Consider the following 15,080-nt stretch of genomic DNA (forward strand, 5'->3'; position numbering starts at 1 on the left):
GGAGCGGACACCGGGGCGGGTGGTGGCATCGCCCCAGATGCTTGGCACTTTTCTAAGTGAGCGCTGGGGGCTGAGGCTGGGGGCCCACCCACAGCAAGGCTGCATCTCACTCCCTCTGCGTGCTGTGCACATGGGGGTCACTGCTGAGCGGTGGGGAGCTGTGGCCCAGGGCTCAAGTGTGGCCTCTCTAGACTTTAGGGCTCACCTGCACCAGCTTTCTGCCCTCACTGCCCCGAGGGCGAGCCCACTCCTGCCCAAGCACAGTGCGGTGGCCCTTTCATGTCCCAGACCCAGAGCACACAGTTCATTCTGCACAGGGGCCAGGCCAGACCCCACAGCACACAGTTCATTCTGTACAGGGGCCAGACCCCACAGCACACAGTTCATTCTATACAGGGGCCAGGCCAGACCCCACAGCACACAGTTCATTCTGTACAGGGGCCAGACCCCACAGCACACAGTTCATTCTATACAGGGGCCAGGCCAGACCCCACAGCACACAGTTCATTCTATACAGGGGCCAGGCCAGACCCCACAGCACACAGTTCATTCTGTACAGGGGCCAGGCCAGACCCACAGCACACAGTTCATTCTATACAGGGGCCAGGCCAGACCCCACAGCACACAGTTCATTCTATACAGGGGCCAGGCCAGACCCACAGCACACAGTTCATTCTATACAGGGGCCAGGCCAGACCCCACAGCACACAGGTTCATTCTATACAGGGGCCAGGCCAGACCACACAGCACACAGTTCATTCTATACAGGGGCCAGGCCAGACCCCACAGCACACAGTTCATTCTATACAGGGGCCAGGCCAGACCACACAGCACACAGGTTCATTCTATACAGGGGCCAGGCCAGACCCACAGCACACAGTTCATTCTGTACAGGGGCCAGGCCAGACCCCACAGCACACAGTTCATTCTATACAGGGGCCAGACCCCACAGCACACAGTTCATTCTATACAGGGGGCAGACCCACAGCACACAGTTCATTCTATACAGGGGCCAGACCCCACAGCACACAGTTCATTCTATACAGGGGCCAGACCCCACAGCACACAGTTCATTCTATACAGGGGCCAGGCCAGACCACACAGCACACAGGTTCATTCTATACAGGGGCCAGGCCAGACCCCACAGCACACAGTTCATTCTGTACAGGGGCCAGGCCAGACCCACAGCACACAGTTCATTCTATACAGGGGCCAGGCCAGACCACACAGTTTATTCTGCACAGAGGGTGGGGCCAGACCCCCAGCACACAGTTCATTCTGTACAGTGGGTGGGGCCAAACAGCCCGGGGGGTCTGCTGGTGGCTCGGGTGCTTACCCTCGGGTAAAAACAGGCTCAGGTCATGCTCCCGGGAAGAACCAGCCCCACCCCGTGCTGCTCAGTCCTGACAGCTCGTGCTGGGCACGGCCAGGCTGCGTCAACAGCCGTTCTGTGAAGGGGCACAACCCAGGAGGAGCCTGGCCACTGGTGCAGGGCTGTCTTGTCTGGAGGCTCACTTCTGCCTCAGCTTTTTGATGAAGGAAACCTCGTCCCGATTGCGGATCCCGTAACTGAAAGGACAAAAGGCGCAGTGTCTGACTGCAGGTGGGTGTGTAAGTCCCCACCGCAGGGGTGTGGGAGACCCCGAGTGAGCCACAGGTGAGGCGTGCGCGCCCGCCCGCAGGCCCGAGGGGAGCAGCCGGCCGCGGTTCACTTGCACGCGTCGCCCCGGAGCTGTGCAGCCCTGAGCCACGGCTGGAGAGAACCAGCAGTGCCCATGCTCTGCTCCGCTGCCTGCCATCTCCTGAGCCCCGCGGAGGCAGCAGACCACGTGACCCCTCCCTGGACTTACTCGCGGAGCTTCTTCCTGTCCTCTGTGAGCTTCTCTCCCGCCGAGGTCAGGTGGTACGTCCTCCACACGTAGGACCTGCACGGGGGGCCTCAGGTAAACTCCCGAGCAGGCCGAGCGCGGCAGCTCGGGGGGACAGTGCCGTGGGGCCTGCCAGAGGGGCAGAGGGGCAGCTGGGCCCCGCACACCTCGCGAAGGAAACAGACGGCAGTGCTGAGCTGCTGTGAGGACACGCGACTCAGCAGGACAGCGAGGCCAGCAGTGTCTGAGGAAGGGACAGGGCCACGGACGGTGCTCCAGCTGTCACCAGCGTAGGCCATGGACGGTGCTCCAGCCGACACTGGGGAGGCCACTTCTGGACACACTAGTGTCCTAAGTGTCCCCAAGTGAAGGTATCAGCAGCTCAGCTGGGTGACATGACGAGAGACGTGTAAGAGCAGCGGAGGGAGCTTTCCTGCAGGCCCCTGTGACGGGCCGTGACGGGGCTGCTGTCCCACTCACCAGCTGATGTGCTGAATGCCCCCTTCTCGCTCCTGCTTGAGCTGCACGTATCTCTGGATGGCCTTCTTCAGGTCCAGGACCGTGGCGTTCTGCACCACGACCACAGCTGCAGGGAGAAGACGTGGGGTGGGGATTCACAGCCTGGCTTCCGCCTGCGGGTTTCCCGACGGCCAGGCCCGCTACCATCTGAAGCGGAGAGCGGCACTCACGCATGACTTCTCCGTCCATCTTGGACACTCGGACCGTCATCGCTTGGCCGTATTCTAGTGCAATCTGGGAGTTGATCTCTTCCAAAGTCACCTAGAAAGCGCCAAGCAGGGGCAGTGGGAACCCTGGCTTTGTTTATCAGCCCAAACGGAACCAAACTTTATGGAGGGCCGGGGGAGGGGCTCTCGCCTATATGGGAGGGGCTCCCTTTAGCACCTCAGTCTCAGGTTCCACCCGACTTCTCTATTTCATGCCGAATGGCTGTGGAAGCAGGGAGAGTGAGCCCCCAGGGGCTGCTGGGGTGGGGGGGGGAGATGCTGGGCCTGTCAGTTTGCCCAAGAGCCCCTGGTCACCAGGATCCAGGCCAGAGCCCTGGACTAAGTGGGAGGCATGTGTGCAAAATACACAAGGCAGGAACACACGGCAGTGATAAGACTGCAGTATAACACTTTTCTTGGAGGAAATTCGCCTCTGCATCTACTTATTTGACGGGGGCGGGGCGGGGAGGAAGGAGAGGGAGAGAGAAACACGAATCTTCCATCCGCAAACGGCCCCAGCACCCAGGGCTAGGCCACGCCGAAGCCAGGGGCCGGGAGCCCCACCGGGCCCCAGGCACTGGGCCGCCCTCCGCCGCTCCCCGAGGAGCGCTGGCAGGGAGCCGGATGGGAGCGGAGCAGCCGGAGCTCCCATTCTTCAACTGTCCTTTACCGACAACCTTCTGCATCAAGTTTGGCACCATTTCCCCTGCCCCTTCACGCCGGGCCCGGACCAGGCCGGCCGCAGTCCCCCATCAGCACCTCTCCGGCGGCAGGTGGCCGCTCTGGCCGCGCGCACCTGGATCGGCAGGTCGCAGAGCAGCGGGTCCTGCACCACCATGGCGAGACCCTCCTGGAACACGTCCACCGCTTCCGAGTGAGGCAGCGTCTCCTCTTCGTCCTCATCCTCCTCCGGCACCTCGGGCCCCTCGGCCTCCTCGGCCTGCTCCGCTGCCTCCACGGTCGCCAGCCCGGAGCCGCCGGCCGCCGGCCCAGCCACTCCACGCTCGGGAGGCGGAGCACGGACGCGTGAGGACGTCCAACCACCGGCGGGCCAAGGGGCGGGGCGGGCGCCCCAACCAATGGGAGTGCGAGGCGGCTTGCCGCAGGGCCGGCTGGGAGCGAGGGTCGGCGTGTCTATTGGTGGGCTCGCGGCGGGGGCCGCCGGGACCAACGTGAGGTCGAGGTGGGCGGGGTGTCGGCGTCGCGCGGCCAGGGAGCTTCCGGCCGTGGGGGCGCGCGGGCCAGGGCGCCGCCATGCTGCTGTTCTGCCCCGGCTGCGGGAACGGGCTGATCGTGGAGGAGGGCCAGCGCTGCCACCGCTTCGCCTGCAACACCTGCCCCTACGTGCACAACATCACCCGCAAGGTGGGCCTCGACGTCAGGGTCGGCCTCCGGCGGCCCCGGCCTCCCGTCCCTGGCCTGTGGGCGCATCTGTCCAAGACGCGCGCACGCCGGCGCCTCTCGCCTGGCCCGGCCGCCGCCTCCCTTCTGGGGCTGGTTTCGGAGTCGCCTGGTCGGGGCAGGGCGGCGGCTCCAGCTCCGGCCGCGGCCGCCCTCGGTGCCGCTCCGCGTCCCGCGTGGCGCCCGGCGTTCCTCGGGCGGCCTCCGTTTACTCGCGCTCCCTGGAGTGCTCCCGCCCCCCTCGGTCCCTTCTGCTGCCGTGTGGCCCGAGCGCGGTCCAGGGCAGAAGGCCTCGGCAGGCCTCCTTCCCTGTGTTTGTCCGGCCGCCTGGCTCGCACCTGGAGCCCCGAGGGTGTCCAGCCGGCGAGCCGCGCGCACTGGCCTGCCACCCACCTGGAGCCCCGGGGTGTCCAGTCGGCCAGCCGCCCGCACTGGTCTGCCGTGCACCTGGAGCCCCGGGGTGTCCAGCCGGTGAGCCGCCCGCACTGGCCTGGCACCCACCTGGAGCCCTGGGGTGTCCAGTAGGCGAGCCGCGCGCACTGGTCTGCCGTGCACCTGGAGCCCCGGGGTGCCCAGCCGGCCAGCCGCCCGCACTGGCCTGGCACGCACCTGGAGCCCCGGGGTGTCCAGCCGGCCAGCAGCCCGCTCTGGCCTGGCACGCACCTGGAGCCCCGGGGTGTCCAGCCGGCCAGCCGCCCGCACTGGCCTGGCACCCACCTGGAGCCCCGGGGTGTCCAGCCGGCGAGCCGCGCGCACTGGCCTGCCACCCACCTGGAGCCCCGGGGTGTCCAGCCGGCGAGCCGCGCGCACTGGTCTGCCGTGCACCTGGAGCCCCCGGGGTGCCCAGCCGGTGAGCCGCCCGCACTGGCCTGGCACCCACCTGGAGCCCCGGGGTGCCCAGCCGGTCAGCCGCCCGCACTGGCCTGGCACGCACCTGGAGCCCCGGGGTGTCCAGCCGGCGAGCCGCCCGCACTGGTCTGCCGTGCACCTGGAGCCCCGGGGTGTCCAGCCGGCGAGCCGCGCGCACTGGTCTGCCCTGCACCTGGAGCCCCGGGGTGCCCAGCCGGCCAGCCGCCCGCACTGGCCTGGCACCCACCTGGAGCCCCGGGGTGTCCAGTCGGCGAGCCGTGCGCACTGGTCTGCCGTGCACCTGGAGCCCCGGGGTGTCCAGCCGGTGAGCCGCCCGCACTGGCCTGGCACCCACCTGGAGCCCCGGGGTGCCCAGACGGCGAGCCGCCCGCACTGGTCTGCCGTGCACCTGGAGCCTCGGGGTGTCCAGCCGGCGAGCCGCGCGCACTGGCCTGCCACCCACCTGGAGCCCCGGGGTGTCCAGCCGGCGAGCCGCGCGCACTGGTCTGCCGTGCACCTGGAGCCCCCGGGGTGCCCAGCCGGTGAGCCGCCCGCACTGGCCTGGCACCCACCTGGAGCCCCGGGGTGCCCAGCCGGTCAGCCGCCCGCACTGGCCTGGCACGCACCTGGAGCCCCGGGGTGTCCAGCCGGCGAGCCGCCCGCACTGGTCTGCCGTGCACCTGGAGCCCCGGGGTGTCCAGCCGGCGAGCCGCGCGCACTGGTCTGCCCTGCACCTGGAGCCCCGGGGTGCCCAGCCGGCCAGCCGCCCGCACTGGCCTGGCACCCACCTGGAGCCCCGGGGTGTCCAGTCGGCGAGCCGTGCGCACTGGTCTGCCGTGCACCTGGAGCCCCGGGGTGTCCAGCCGGTGAGCCGCCCGCACTGGCCTGGCACCCACCTGGAGCCCCGGGGTGCCCAGACGGCGAGCCGCCCGCACTGGTCTGCCGTGCACCTGGAGCCTCGGGGTGTCCAGTCGGCGAGCCGCGCGCACTGGTCTGCCGTGCACCTGGAGCCCCGGGGTGTCCAGCCGGCCAGCCGCCCGCACTGGCCTGGCACCCACCTGGAGCCCCGGGGTGTCCAGCCGGCCAGCCGCGCACTCTCGTGCACACATGGTTAGCGCCTGTCACTTCCCCTCCTCCTCACGGCTGTGCGTCTGCTGGGCTCCCTCCATTCTCTGCCCTGGTGGTCCTGTCCCCTTGCTTGGAGGCTGAGGACTTGTTTCTGTTAGGTCACAAACCGGAAGTATCCGAAGCTGAAAGAAGTGGACGACGTGCTTGGGGGAGCGGCCGCCTGGGAGAATGTTGACTCCACTGCAGGTGAGGGGAACCTTTTCTGACTCCGAGCTGGGAGTGGCCTGAGGTTGCTAACTGTGCCCTGTCTCATCTGATCACTTGGATGATGTAAGCACCTCAGAATGGAAGATATTGCCTTCGGCCGGCGCCGCGGCTCACTAGGCTAATCCTTCGCCTGTGGCGCCGGCACCCCGGGTTCTAGTCCCGGTCGGGGCGCCGGATTCTGTCCCGGTTGCCCCTCTTCCAGTCCAGCTGTCTGCTGTGGCCTGGGAGGGCAGTGGAGGATGGCCCAGGTGCTTGGGCCCTGCACCTCATGGGAGACCAGGAGAAGCACCTGGCTCCTGCCTTCGGATCAGCGCAGTGCGCCGGCCGCAGCGCGGCGGCCATGGGAGGGTGAACCAATGGCAAAAGGAAGACCTTTCTCTCTGTCTCTCTCTCTCACTGTCCACTCTGCCTGTCAAAAAAAAAGGAAGATATTATAATTATTGTTGTTATTATAAAATAACAAAAAATATTTGTTATTTTATAATAAATATTATAATTATAATATTTGTTATTTTATAATTGTTACACCAAGTTTTGGTTTAAGTCTTGGAGTCATAGGCAGGGGTTATATTCTCAAGGCAACCTCTAGTTGGGGACCTTGGTGGAGTCTGTTTTTCAGATTTAGCTTTTATTTATTTGAAAGGCAGAGTTGGAAGGAGAGAGGGAGAGAGCTCTTCTGCTTTGGTTCACTCTGGAGATGGCCACAATAGCTGGAGCTGGGCCAGGCTGAGACCTAGAGCTGGAATCTCCATCTGGTCTCCCACGTGGGTGGCAGGAGCCCAAGTACTTGAGCCATCGTAGACTCCTTCCCGGGTGTACTAGCAGGGACTGGCTCAGAAGTACAGTAGCTGGGCTCAGACTGGCACTGTGATACAGGGTGCACCTGTCCCAAGCTGCACCACAGTGCCTGTTCCTGGTTGAATCTCTCTCTCTGTTTTTTTCCTTAAGATCTATTTATTAATTTTTTTAAGGATTTATTTATTTGAAAGTCAGAGTTACACAGAGAGAGGAGAGGCAGAGAGAGAGAGGTCTTCCATCTGATGGTTCACTTCCCAGATGGCCTCAACGGCTGGAGCTGTGCTGATCCGAAGCCAGGAGCCAGGAGCTTCTTCCGGGTCTCCTGCGCAGGTGCAGGGACCCAAGGACTTGGGCCATCTTCCACTGCTTTCCCAGGCCATAGCAGAGAGCTGGATCGGAAGAAGAGTAGCCGGGACTCGAACCGGCACCCATGTGGGATGCCAGAGCTTCAGGCCAGGGCAGTAACCCACTGCACCACAGCGCCGGCCTGACAGCCAGGATTTTAACCTGTGCTCCGATAGAGGAGGCCAGTGTTGGAAGCAGCGGCTTCATCCGCTGCACCACTGTGCTGACCCTAAACTCATGCTTTTAATTCCATTTTCCTGTTAGTTTCAATGACTCTCATGTGAAGACAGACATTTATGTAAACTACTCACTGGGGAGAGTCATGTGGACGAGCAGAATGCCACACCCCCTTGATGAGGGGGCTTGAACGTGCAGGAAGCCCACCGCAGTGGATAATCAAAGCTGATGACTTCCAGTACACGGTTCTGTCAGTTAGGTGTGTCCTGGGAGAGGCGTTTGTAAAAGTTGGTAAGGTTTTAGCCTGCCCCGACGGCGGGCGAGCGAGCCGAAGTGAGTTTTTTCTGCTTTGATCTCTTGACTTCACTTTCTTTGGGCCTGAAAACCTGAACCTAACAGCTGGCCCCTTTTTCAGCTTTTTACTAGAATTATTATTTTAAAGCTTTATTTGGGAGGCGGAGTGACGGAGAGAGAGGGAGACACAGAGTGCGTGCTCTTCCATCCACTGGTTCACTCCCCAGATGCCACAACCGCCAGGGCTGGGCCAGGCTGAAGCCAGGGTTTAGGAGCTTCATCCGAGTCTCCCACGTGGGTGCAGGGGCCCGGGGTCTTGGGCATCTTCTGCTGCTTTTCCAGGCCACAGCAGAGAGCTGGATTGGAAATGGAGCAGGTGCTCTTATGAGATGCCAGCAACACAATAGCACCCGCCCATCACTAGAGGATTTAAAAGTCAGGCAGCCTCCTGAGCAGTCGGCTGCCTGAAGCTTCTGCTAGATAATTCTAGGTAAATCCAGAGTCTGTTTCTGGGACATGGATGGAAGTCGGCCAAGAATTTGCTGCTTTGTAGCAAGGATGGCCTTCCCAGATGTTTCTCCTGTCTGAGACTTGGATAGCAGCCTTTAGTGTCCGTGTTTCCACCGACGTCCTGTGTACAGCCTGTCTGTGATGGGGCAGTGATTTCACACACGGACATCTGGCGGAGCAGTGGAGGTCATGTGCCTGGGTTCGAGTCCTGGCCCTGCCTCCTGTCTCAGCGTCTGCTAATGCATATGCAGGGAGGCTGTAGTTGGAGACCTGGGCTCCTGGGCGTTGCAGGCATGTGGGGAGTGAATTGAATGGATGGAAGATCTCTGTCCATGTTTCTCTGCCTTTTAAATAAAAATGGAAAAAAGTGTTAATGAAAGAAAATAAAATTTAAACTATAAAATGTTTGTGGAGAAATGGAATTAAAAGATAAAAATAAATTTACTTAGATGGAAAAAATCAGAATGTCCTTCCTGGTGTCTTATGGTAGGTGTTTCCTGGACCTTGTTGAAGACCCTAAGGAGAGTCTCTCTGCAACTGTTTTTTTTTTTTTTTTTTTAAGATACTTATTTATTGAGACACAGAGTTACAGAGAGGCAGAGGCAGAGAGAGAGTCTTTGATCTGCTGGTTCACTCCCCATTGGCCACAACAGCTGGAGCTGAGCCAGTGTGAAGCCAGGAGCCAGGAGCCAGGAGCTTCTTCTGAGTCTCCCACGTGGGTGCAGGGCCCAAGGACTTGGGCCATCTTCCACTGCTTTGCCAGGCCACAGCAGAGAGCTGGATCGGAAGTGGAGCAGCCGGGACTCACACTGGCGCCCACATGGGATGCCGGCGCCCAGGCAGAGGCTCAGCCCGCTGTGCCCCAGCGCCGGCCCCTCTGCGACTCTGAGCCCGCCAGAGTCTCCCGTAATGCGCTGGTCATGAAAACGCAGCAGGCTTGTCAGGAAGCTCGTGTGGAATCGTTACATTTCACTGAAAATACTGAGAGCTGGCGCTGTGGTGTGGCGGGTTAGGCCGCCGCCCGCGACTGGCATCCTGTGTTGGGGCGTCAACCAGCACTGGGCTGATGTGCCTGGCAGCGTCCTTGGGCCCTGCCGCCCGTGCAGGACGTATCTGGCGCTCTGGGCTCCTGGGTGGGACCTGACCGGCTCCTGCTCTTGCCGTCTGGAGAGTGAACCACAGAAGGAAGGTCTCGGCCTTCTGCTTGTTAACTGAGATTTCACTGGTGTTGAGAATCAACACAGACATTTTCATTTTTACACAGTTCTTAACATGCAAGGCAGAATCTAGGAAGCCTGAATTTTCGTTCTGTTTTCAAAAGTCACTCCAGTCATTTCCAGCTTCAAATTTGGAGGCAGCTCTTCCCATCAAGCACCAGCATCTTCAAGCGTTGATGTGACATAAATCCCGCCCTTTACAGGGTAACATCCTGTATGTGACCGACTCAAAAACGTGAACAAAACCACTAGGGAAAGTGGACCCCCACAGCCAGAGATTGACAGAGCACACGTGGTCTGACAGCAACGCCGGGTGGTTTTCTGTCAGGACAGATGAAATACACCTTTGCCGTTTAGTATGTGTTGTAGCATATAAAAGCCACCCCCACCTGTGGAGTGTCAAGCTGACAGCCACGACAGCCGAAGCCTCCCATGATGGACTGTGTTGTCTGTCTGTCTATATTATTATAATGCTACTATTTTCTGGTTGTATCAAAAAACAAACAACCAGCAAGTGATTTCACCTCTTAAAAATCATTTACACTTGGCCGGCGCCGCGGCTCACTAGGCTAATCCTCCACCTAGCGGCACTGGCACACCAGGTTCTAGTCCCGGTCGGGGCGCCGGATTCTGTCCCGGTTGCCCCTCTTCCAGGCCAGCTCTCTGCTGTGGCCCGGGAGTGCAGTGGAGGATGGCCCAGGTGCTTGGGCCCTGCACCCCATGGGAGACCAGGAGAAGCACCTGGCTCCTGCCTTCAGATCAGCGCGATGCACTGCATCGCGCTGGCCGCGGCGGCCATGGAAGGGTGAACCAATGGCAAAAGGAAGACCTTTCTCTCTGTCTCTCTCTCTCACTGTCCACTCTGCCTGTCAAAAAAAAAAAAAAAATTAAAAAAAAAAAATGTTTCTAGAGCTACTGAAAAACGTGCATTTAAACAGTAGTTGGTAAATTATTCCTGTGGATTGCACGAGAAGGGAGACAGGCGTCTGATATTAACCAGGGCGTCTGATAATAATCAGACTTGGCTTCTTTCTCTTCCTTCATCAGAGGTCACTCTGCCTTTCAAATAGATCCGTAAATCTTTTAGAAACTATACATGGACTGGAAACTGTTAGTTTCATTTTCTATGAGCTCTTTGAAATTCTCTTACACAGGCTTTTTCAGTACTTACTTCAAAACTGTTTGAGCCTCTCCCCATTACTCAGTCTCCAGCAGTTTGTTACAGCAGCACCAACCGTGGAGATAGCCCCCTTCCAAGTTACTTCTCTAATCAGTCTCCAGCCAGATGGGAGAGACGCAGGGTCCCAGGACGGGAGGAGTGTTTCACAGGCCACAGGTTCACCTGTCCCTTCAGTGTTCGAGCTTGGTGGGAGTGGAGCCTCTGTTGGTAGTGTCCTTACGTGATCTTACAAAGTGTCCCTCACCAGCATCGTTTTTGTAAAGATTTATCTGTTTGGGGTCAGCGCTGTGGCCCAGCAGGTTAAGCTGCCCCTGCAGCACCAGCTTCCCAGATGGGCGCCGGTTCAAGTTCAGTTGCTTCACTTCGCATCCAGCTCCCTGCAAATGACCTGAGAAAAGCTGCGGGTGATGGCACAGGTCCTTGGGCCCCTGCTCCCACTTGGGAGACCCAGATGAAGCTCCTGGCTTTGGCCTGGCCCAGCCCTGTCTGTTGTAGCCATTTGGGGATGAACCAACAGGTGGACGTCTGTCTCTCCTTTTCTCTCTAACTCTTTCAAATAAATAACTCTTTTTTAAAGATAAGATTTATTTGAAAGGCAAGATGACAGGGTAGGAGAGAAGGAGACCCTCCAACTGCTGGTTAATTCCCCAGATGTCTGTGATGGCCAAGGCTGGCCAGGCTGAGGCCAGCGCCTGGGTCTCCCGCACAGGTGGCAGTGCCCAGGTACTTGGGCCGTCCTCTGCTGCCCTTGCCCTACATTAGCAGGGAGCTGGATCCGGAGTGGAGCAGCCGGGACTCGAACCAGCGCCCACATAGGATGCCAGTGTCGCAGGCGGTGGCCCCCCACTGTGCCGCCGTGCTGGCCCCACCAGCGTCATTTTATGTAATGTGGTTCCCTGGTTGGTTTTTCTCCTTTGCAGAGCCGTGTCCCAAGTGCGAACATCCTCGTGCTTACTTCATGCAGCTTCAGACGCGCTCTGCAGACGAGCCCATGACCACCTTCTACAAGTGCTGCAGCCCCCAGTGCGGGCACCGCTGGAGGGACTAGGGCTGCGCTGGCCCAGCTGTGCCGGTCCCCAGGGTGAACTCCTGGCAAGGAATGTGAGCTGTGTGTCCTAGGGTCTTCGCTGGTGTGGCAGAGAGCGAGCCCTCCTGAGGGCAGGGCCAGGGTGTCAGGAACATCGTCCGTCGGTGGAGGAAGTCATCGGGGGGCCAGAGAGTCCTCGTGGGCGAAGAGGAGACCCTCACTGTGTGCTCTGCTCGGGGGAGGAGACCCTCGCTGTGCGCTGCTCAGGGGAGGAGACCCTCGCTGTCTTCTCTCTGCTGGGGGGAGACCCTCACTGTGCGCTCTGCTGGGGGGGGGAGGAGACCCTCGCTGTCTTCTCTCTGCTGGGGGGAGACCCTCGCTCTGTTCTCTCTGCTGGGGGGTGGTGAGACCCTCGCTCTGTTCTCTCTGCTGGGGGGAGGAGACCCTCGCTGTCTTCTCTCTGCTCCAGGAGGAGACCCTTGCTGTTCTCTCTGCTGGGGAGGGGGGAGACCCTCACTCTGTTCTCTCTGCTCGGGGGAGACCCTCACTCTGTTCTCTCTGCTCGGGGGAGACCCTCGGTGGGAGCTCTGCTTCAGGTTCACTCTGCTCCTCTTCCAGAGCCCTTCAGTATTTGTACTGTCTGCACAGCTCAACCCATGGCACGCCCCTGCATATGTAACTGCTGACTGCAAGCTTATTTAACCACAATTTATTTGGAATCTTGTACAAAAAGGAAAAGTCTGATAATGCCTTCCCTTCCTAGCAAACCTTCAAGTTCAGTGACTTCAAACTGACTGCTCTACCTGGGATTAAACAGCACGAAATGTGACAGCCTGACCTTCCGCTTCTTTATCCTTTCTGTTCTTACTCCTTGTTTTCCTTTTTGAGCCTTCCTCAGTTTGCTTCCTAAGGTTGCAATAAATGTATTAGGTTCTTTATACTTCTTGTGTTAATCTTTTTTTTTTTAGAAAAATATTTACTTATTTATTTGAAAGGGTGACAGACAAGGGTTGGCGTGGAGGAGAGAGATTGTCATCTGCTAGTTCACTTCCCAAATGTGAGCCAGGCTGAGGCCAGGAGCCAGGCACTCCATCCTGACATGTGGCACGGTGAGTTAAGCCGCCACCTGCAACTCTGGTATCACATATGGGCACCGGTCTAAGTCCTGGCTGCCCCACTTCTAATGCAGCTCCTGCTAATGTGCCTGGGAAAACAGCAGAGGATGGCCCAAGTGCTTGGGCCCTGTACTCATGTGGGAGACCTAGATGAAGTCCCTGACTTGTGGCTTTGGCCTGGCCCAGCCCTGGCCATTATATCCATTTGGAGAGAACCAGGGATAGAAGATCTCAGTGTGTCTGTCTCCTTCTCTTTCTGTAACTCTGATTTTATTTATTTGAAAGTCAGAGTTACAGAGAGAGGTCTTTCATCTGCTGGTTTGCTCCCCAAATGGCCGCAACAGCCGGAGCTAGGCCGATCAGGAGCCAGGAGCGTCTTCTGGGTCTCTTACGTAGGCGCAGGGGCCCAGGCACTTGGGCCGTCTTCCACTGCTTTTCCCAGCCACACTAGCAGGGAGCTGGATTGGAGGTGGTGCAGCTGGGGCTTTGTTCTTGCCATAGGTCTTAGCAACCTGACGTCCGTTAGCTCAGGATGTGGTACTGTACTAAACATCATGTTTTCTCCAAAAATGTGTGTGAAAGGGCTTCAGAGTTTGCTGAAAAATGGAAGGTGTTAATCTGCCTCTCGTTCCTTTCATCTGAATCCCTGAGAGGAGTGTCTGAGAGCTTTATTTCAGCTCACAGTTTAGAGATGAGAGGGTTGGAGGCCCCAGAGTCCAGCCTCTAATGGAGGCAGGTCGTGGTGGGCATTGGAGGCGTGTTCAGAGTGAGCCCGTAAGGGGGGAGGGCACCTCGGCCACACTGGAGCTGAGGTAATGAAGCCTCTTGCAAGGCTCTGCCCTGGGGGCACGCTCCCAAGGACCTCCACCAGAGCCGTCTCTTGGACCCATCCTTAGGTCAAGGCTGCACCCTAGACCCAGCAACTTAGAATTAGGGCATCAGTTTAAACAGGTGCATTCCTAATAAACATATAATCTGGTATTAAAGGATAATGTCAATTTTCCATGAGCTTTTTTAATCATGTGATTATAATTTATTAGTTCACAATAAAAAATGGTGACCTAACTGCATACTGTCATTCTAGATCTAAAGACACAAATAAGGTGAAAATGAAAGGAGGGGCTGGCGCTGTGGCGTGGGTGCCACTGCCTCGTTGCTGGCATCCCAGATGGGCACTGGTTCTGTCCCGGTTGCTCCTCTTCCAGTCCAGCTCTTGGCTGTGGCCTGGTAGGGCAGCGGAGGATGGCCCAAGTCCTTGGGCCCTGCACCCGCATGGGAGACCCGGAAGAAGCACCTGGCTCCTGGCTTCGGATCAGCACAGCTCCGGCCGTTGTGACCAATTGGGAGTGAACCAGCAGATGGAAGACCTCTCTGCCTGTCCTCTCTCTGTAGCTTTCTCTCTGACTTTCAAATATATAAATCTTTAAAAAAAAAAAAAAAAAAAAGTCCTAGAGTAAAGGAGAATGAATACTTAAAGAGAAAATCAAAGGACAGAAGATGCCATGCCCATGGCCGCCAGAAGAGGGCAGGGTGGCTGCAATGCACACTCAGTCCTGCAGGGGGAGCGCTCACGGTTCTCTGGCGGGGCCCACAGGAGTGACGTTCAGACGGGAAGCAGAGTGCTGGCTGCAGTGGGGGAGTGGGGAACCTTTTATTTTGGTATAGATGTATTTAATTTGAAAGAGTAACAGAGAGAAGTCTTCTGTCAGCTGGTTCACTCCCCAAATGGCTGCCACAGTTGGAGCTGGGCCAGAATGAAGCCAAGAGCCAGCAGCTTCTTCCCGGTCTGTCTCCCACGTGGGTGCAGGGGCCCAAGGACTTGGACTTGGGCCGTCTGCTGCTGCTTTCCAGGTGTGTGAGGGAGCTGGATCAGAAGTGGAGCAGTGGGGATTCGAACTGATGTTGACCCCGGGAACTGTTCTTAAATGAGTGGAGTTTCAGTTTTGCAAGCTGAAGAGTGTTGTGGAGATGGACGATGGTGACGGTTGTACAGCCGTGGGAATGCACCTGAAATCAGTGATGTGTCTGGTTAAGATGCGGGGGGTGGGCCTGGTGGTGCTTGGGCTGCGGTGTCCCAGGCAGTCCTGGCTGCTCTGCCTCCAATCTGGTTCCCTGCTGATGCACCTGGGAGGTAGTGGATGATGGCTCAAGTACTTCAGTTCCTGTCACCCACGTGGGAGATCAGGATGGAGTTCCTGGCTCCTGCATTCATCCTGGCCCACAGCTGTTGTGGCCATTT

General features: G+C 58.7%; 2 protein-coding genes across 2 annotated transcripts; one reads left to right on the plus strand and one right to left on the minus strand.

Moving 5' to 3' along the window:
* Window positions 1-1,199: 1,199 nt before the first annotated feature.
* On the minus strand, window positions 1,200-3,606 carry SNRNP25 (small nuclear ribonucleoprotein U11/U12 subunit 25). Its single transcript, XM_002723906.6, has 5 exons — window positions 3,390-3,606; window positions 2,558-2,648; window positions 2,349-2,454; window positions 1,851-1,925; window positions 1,200-1,569 (listed from the first exon to the last, which is right to left on the minus strand). Exons 1-5 carry the CDS (start codon window positions 3,429-3,431, stop codon window positions 1,512-1,514), a joined length of 372 nt encoding a protein of 123 aa, XP_002723952.2. The 5' UTR covers window positions 3,432-3,606; the 3' UTR covers window positions 1,200-1,511.
* A 241-nt stretch (window positions 3,607-3,847) lies between these two features.
* Window positions 3,848-11,747, plus strand: POLR3K (RNA polymerase III subunit K). The gene is made up of 3 exons (NM_001171411.1): window positions 3,848-3,958; window positions 6,070-6,157; window positions 11,620-11,747. Exons 1-3 carry the CDS (start codon window positions 3,848-3,850, stop codon window positions 11,745-11,747), a joined length of 327 nt encoding a protein of 108 aa, NP_001164882.1.
* Window positions 11,748-15,080: the final 3,333 nt, after the last annotated feature.

The sequence above is a fragment of the Oryctolagus cuniculus genome, chromosome 19 (genome assembly GCF_051225735.1).
Source record: "Oryctolagus cuniculus isolate XC-2025 breed Fujian yellow rabbit chromosome 19, ASM5122573v1, whole genome shotgun sequence".
Classification (NCBI taxonomy): Eukaryota; Metazoa; Chordata; class Mammalia; order Lagomorpha; family Leporidae; genus Oryctolagus; species Oryctolagus cuniculus.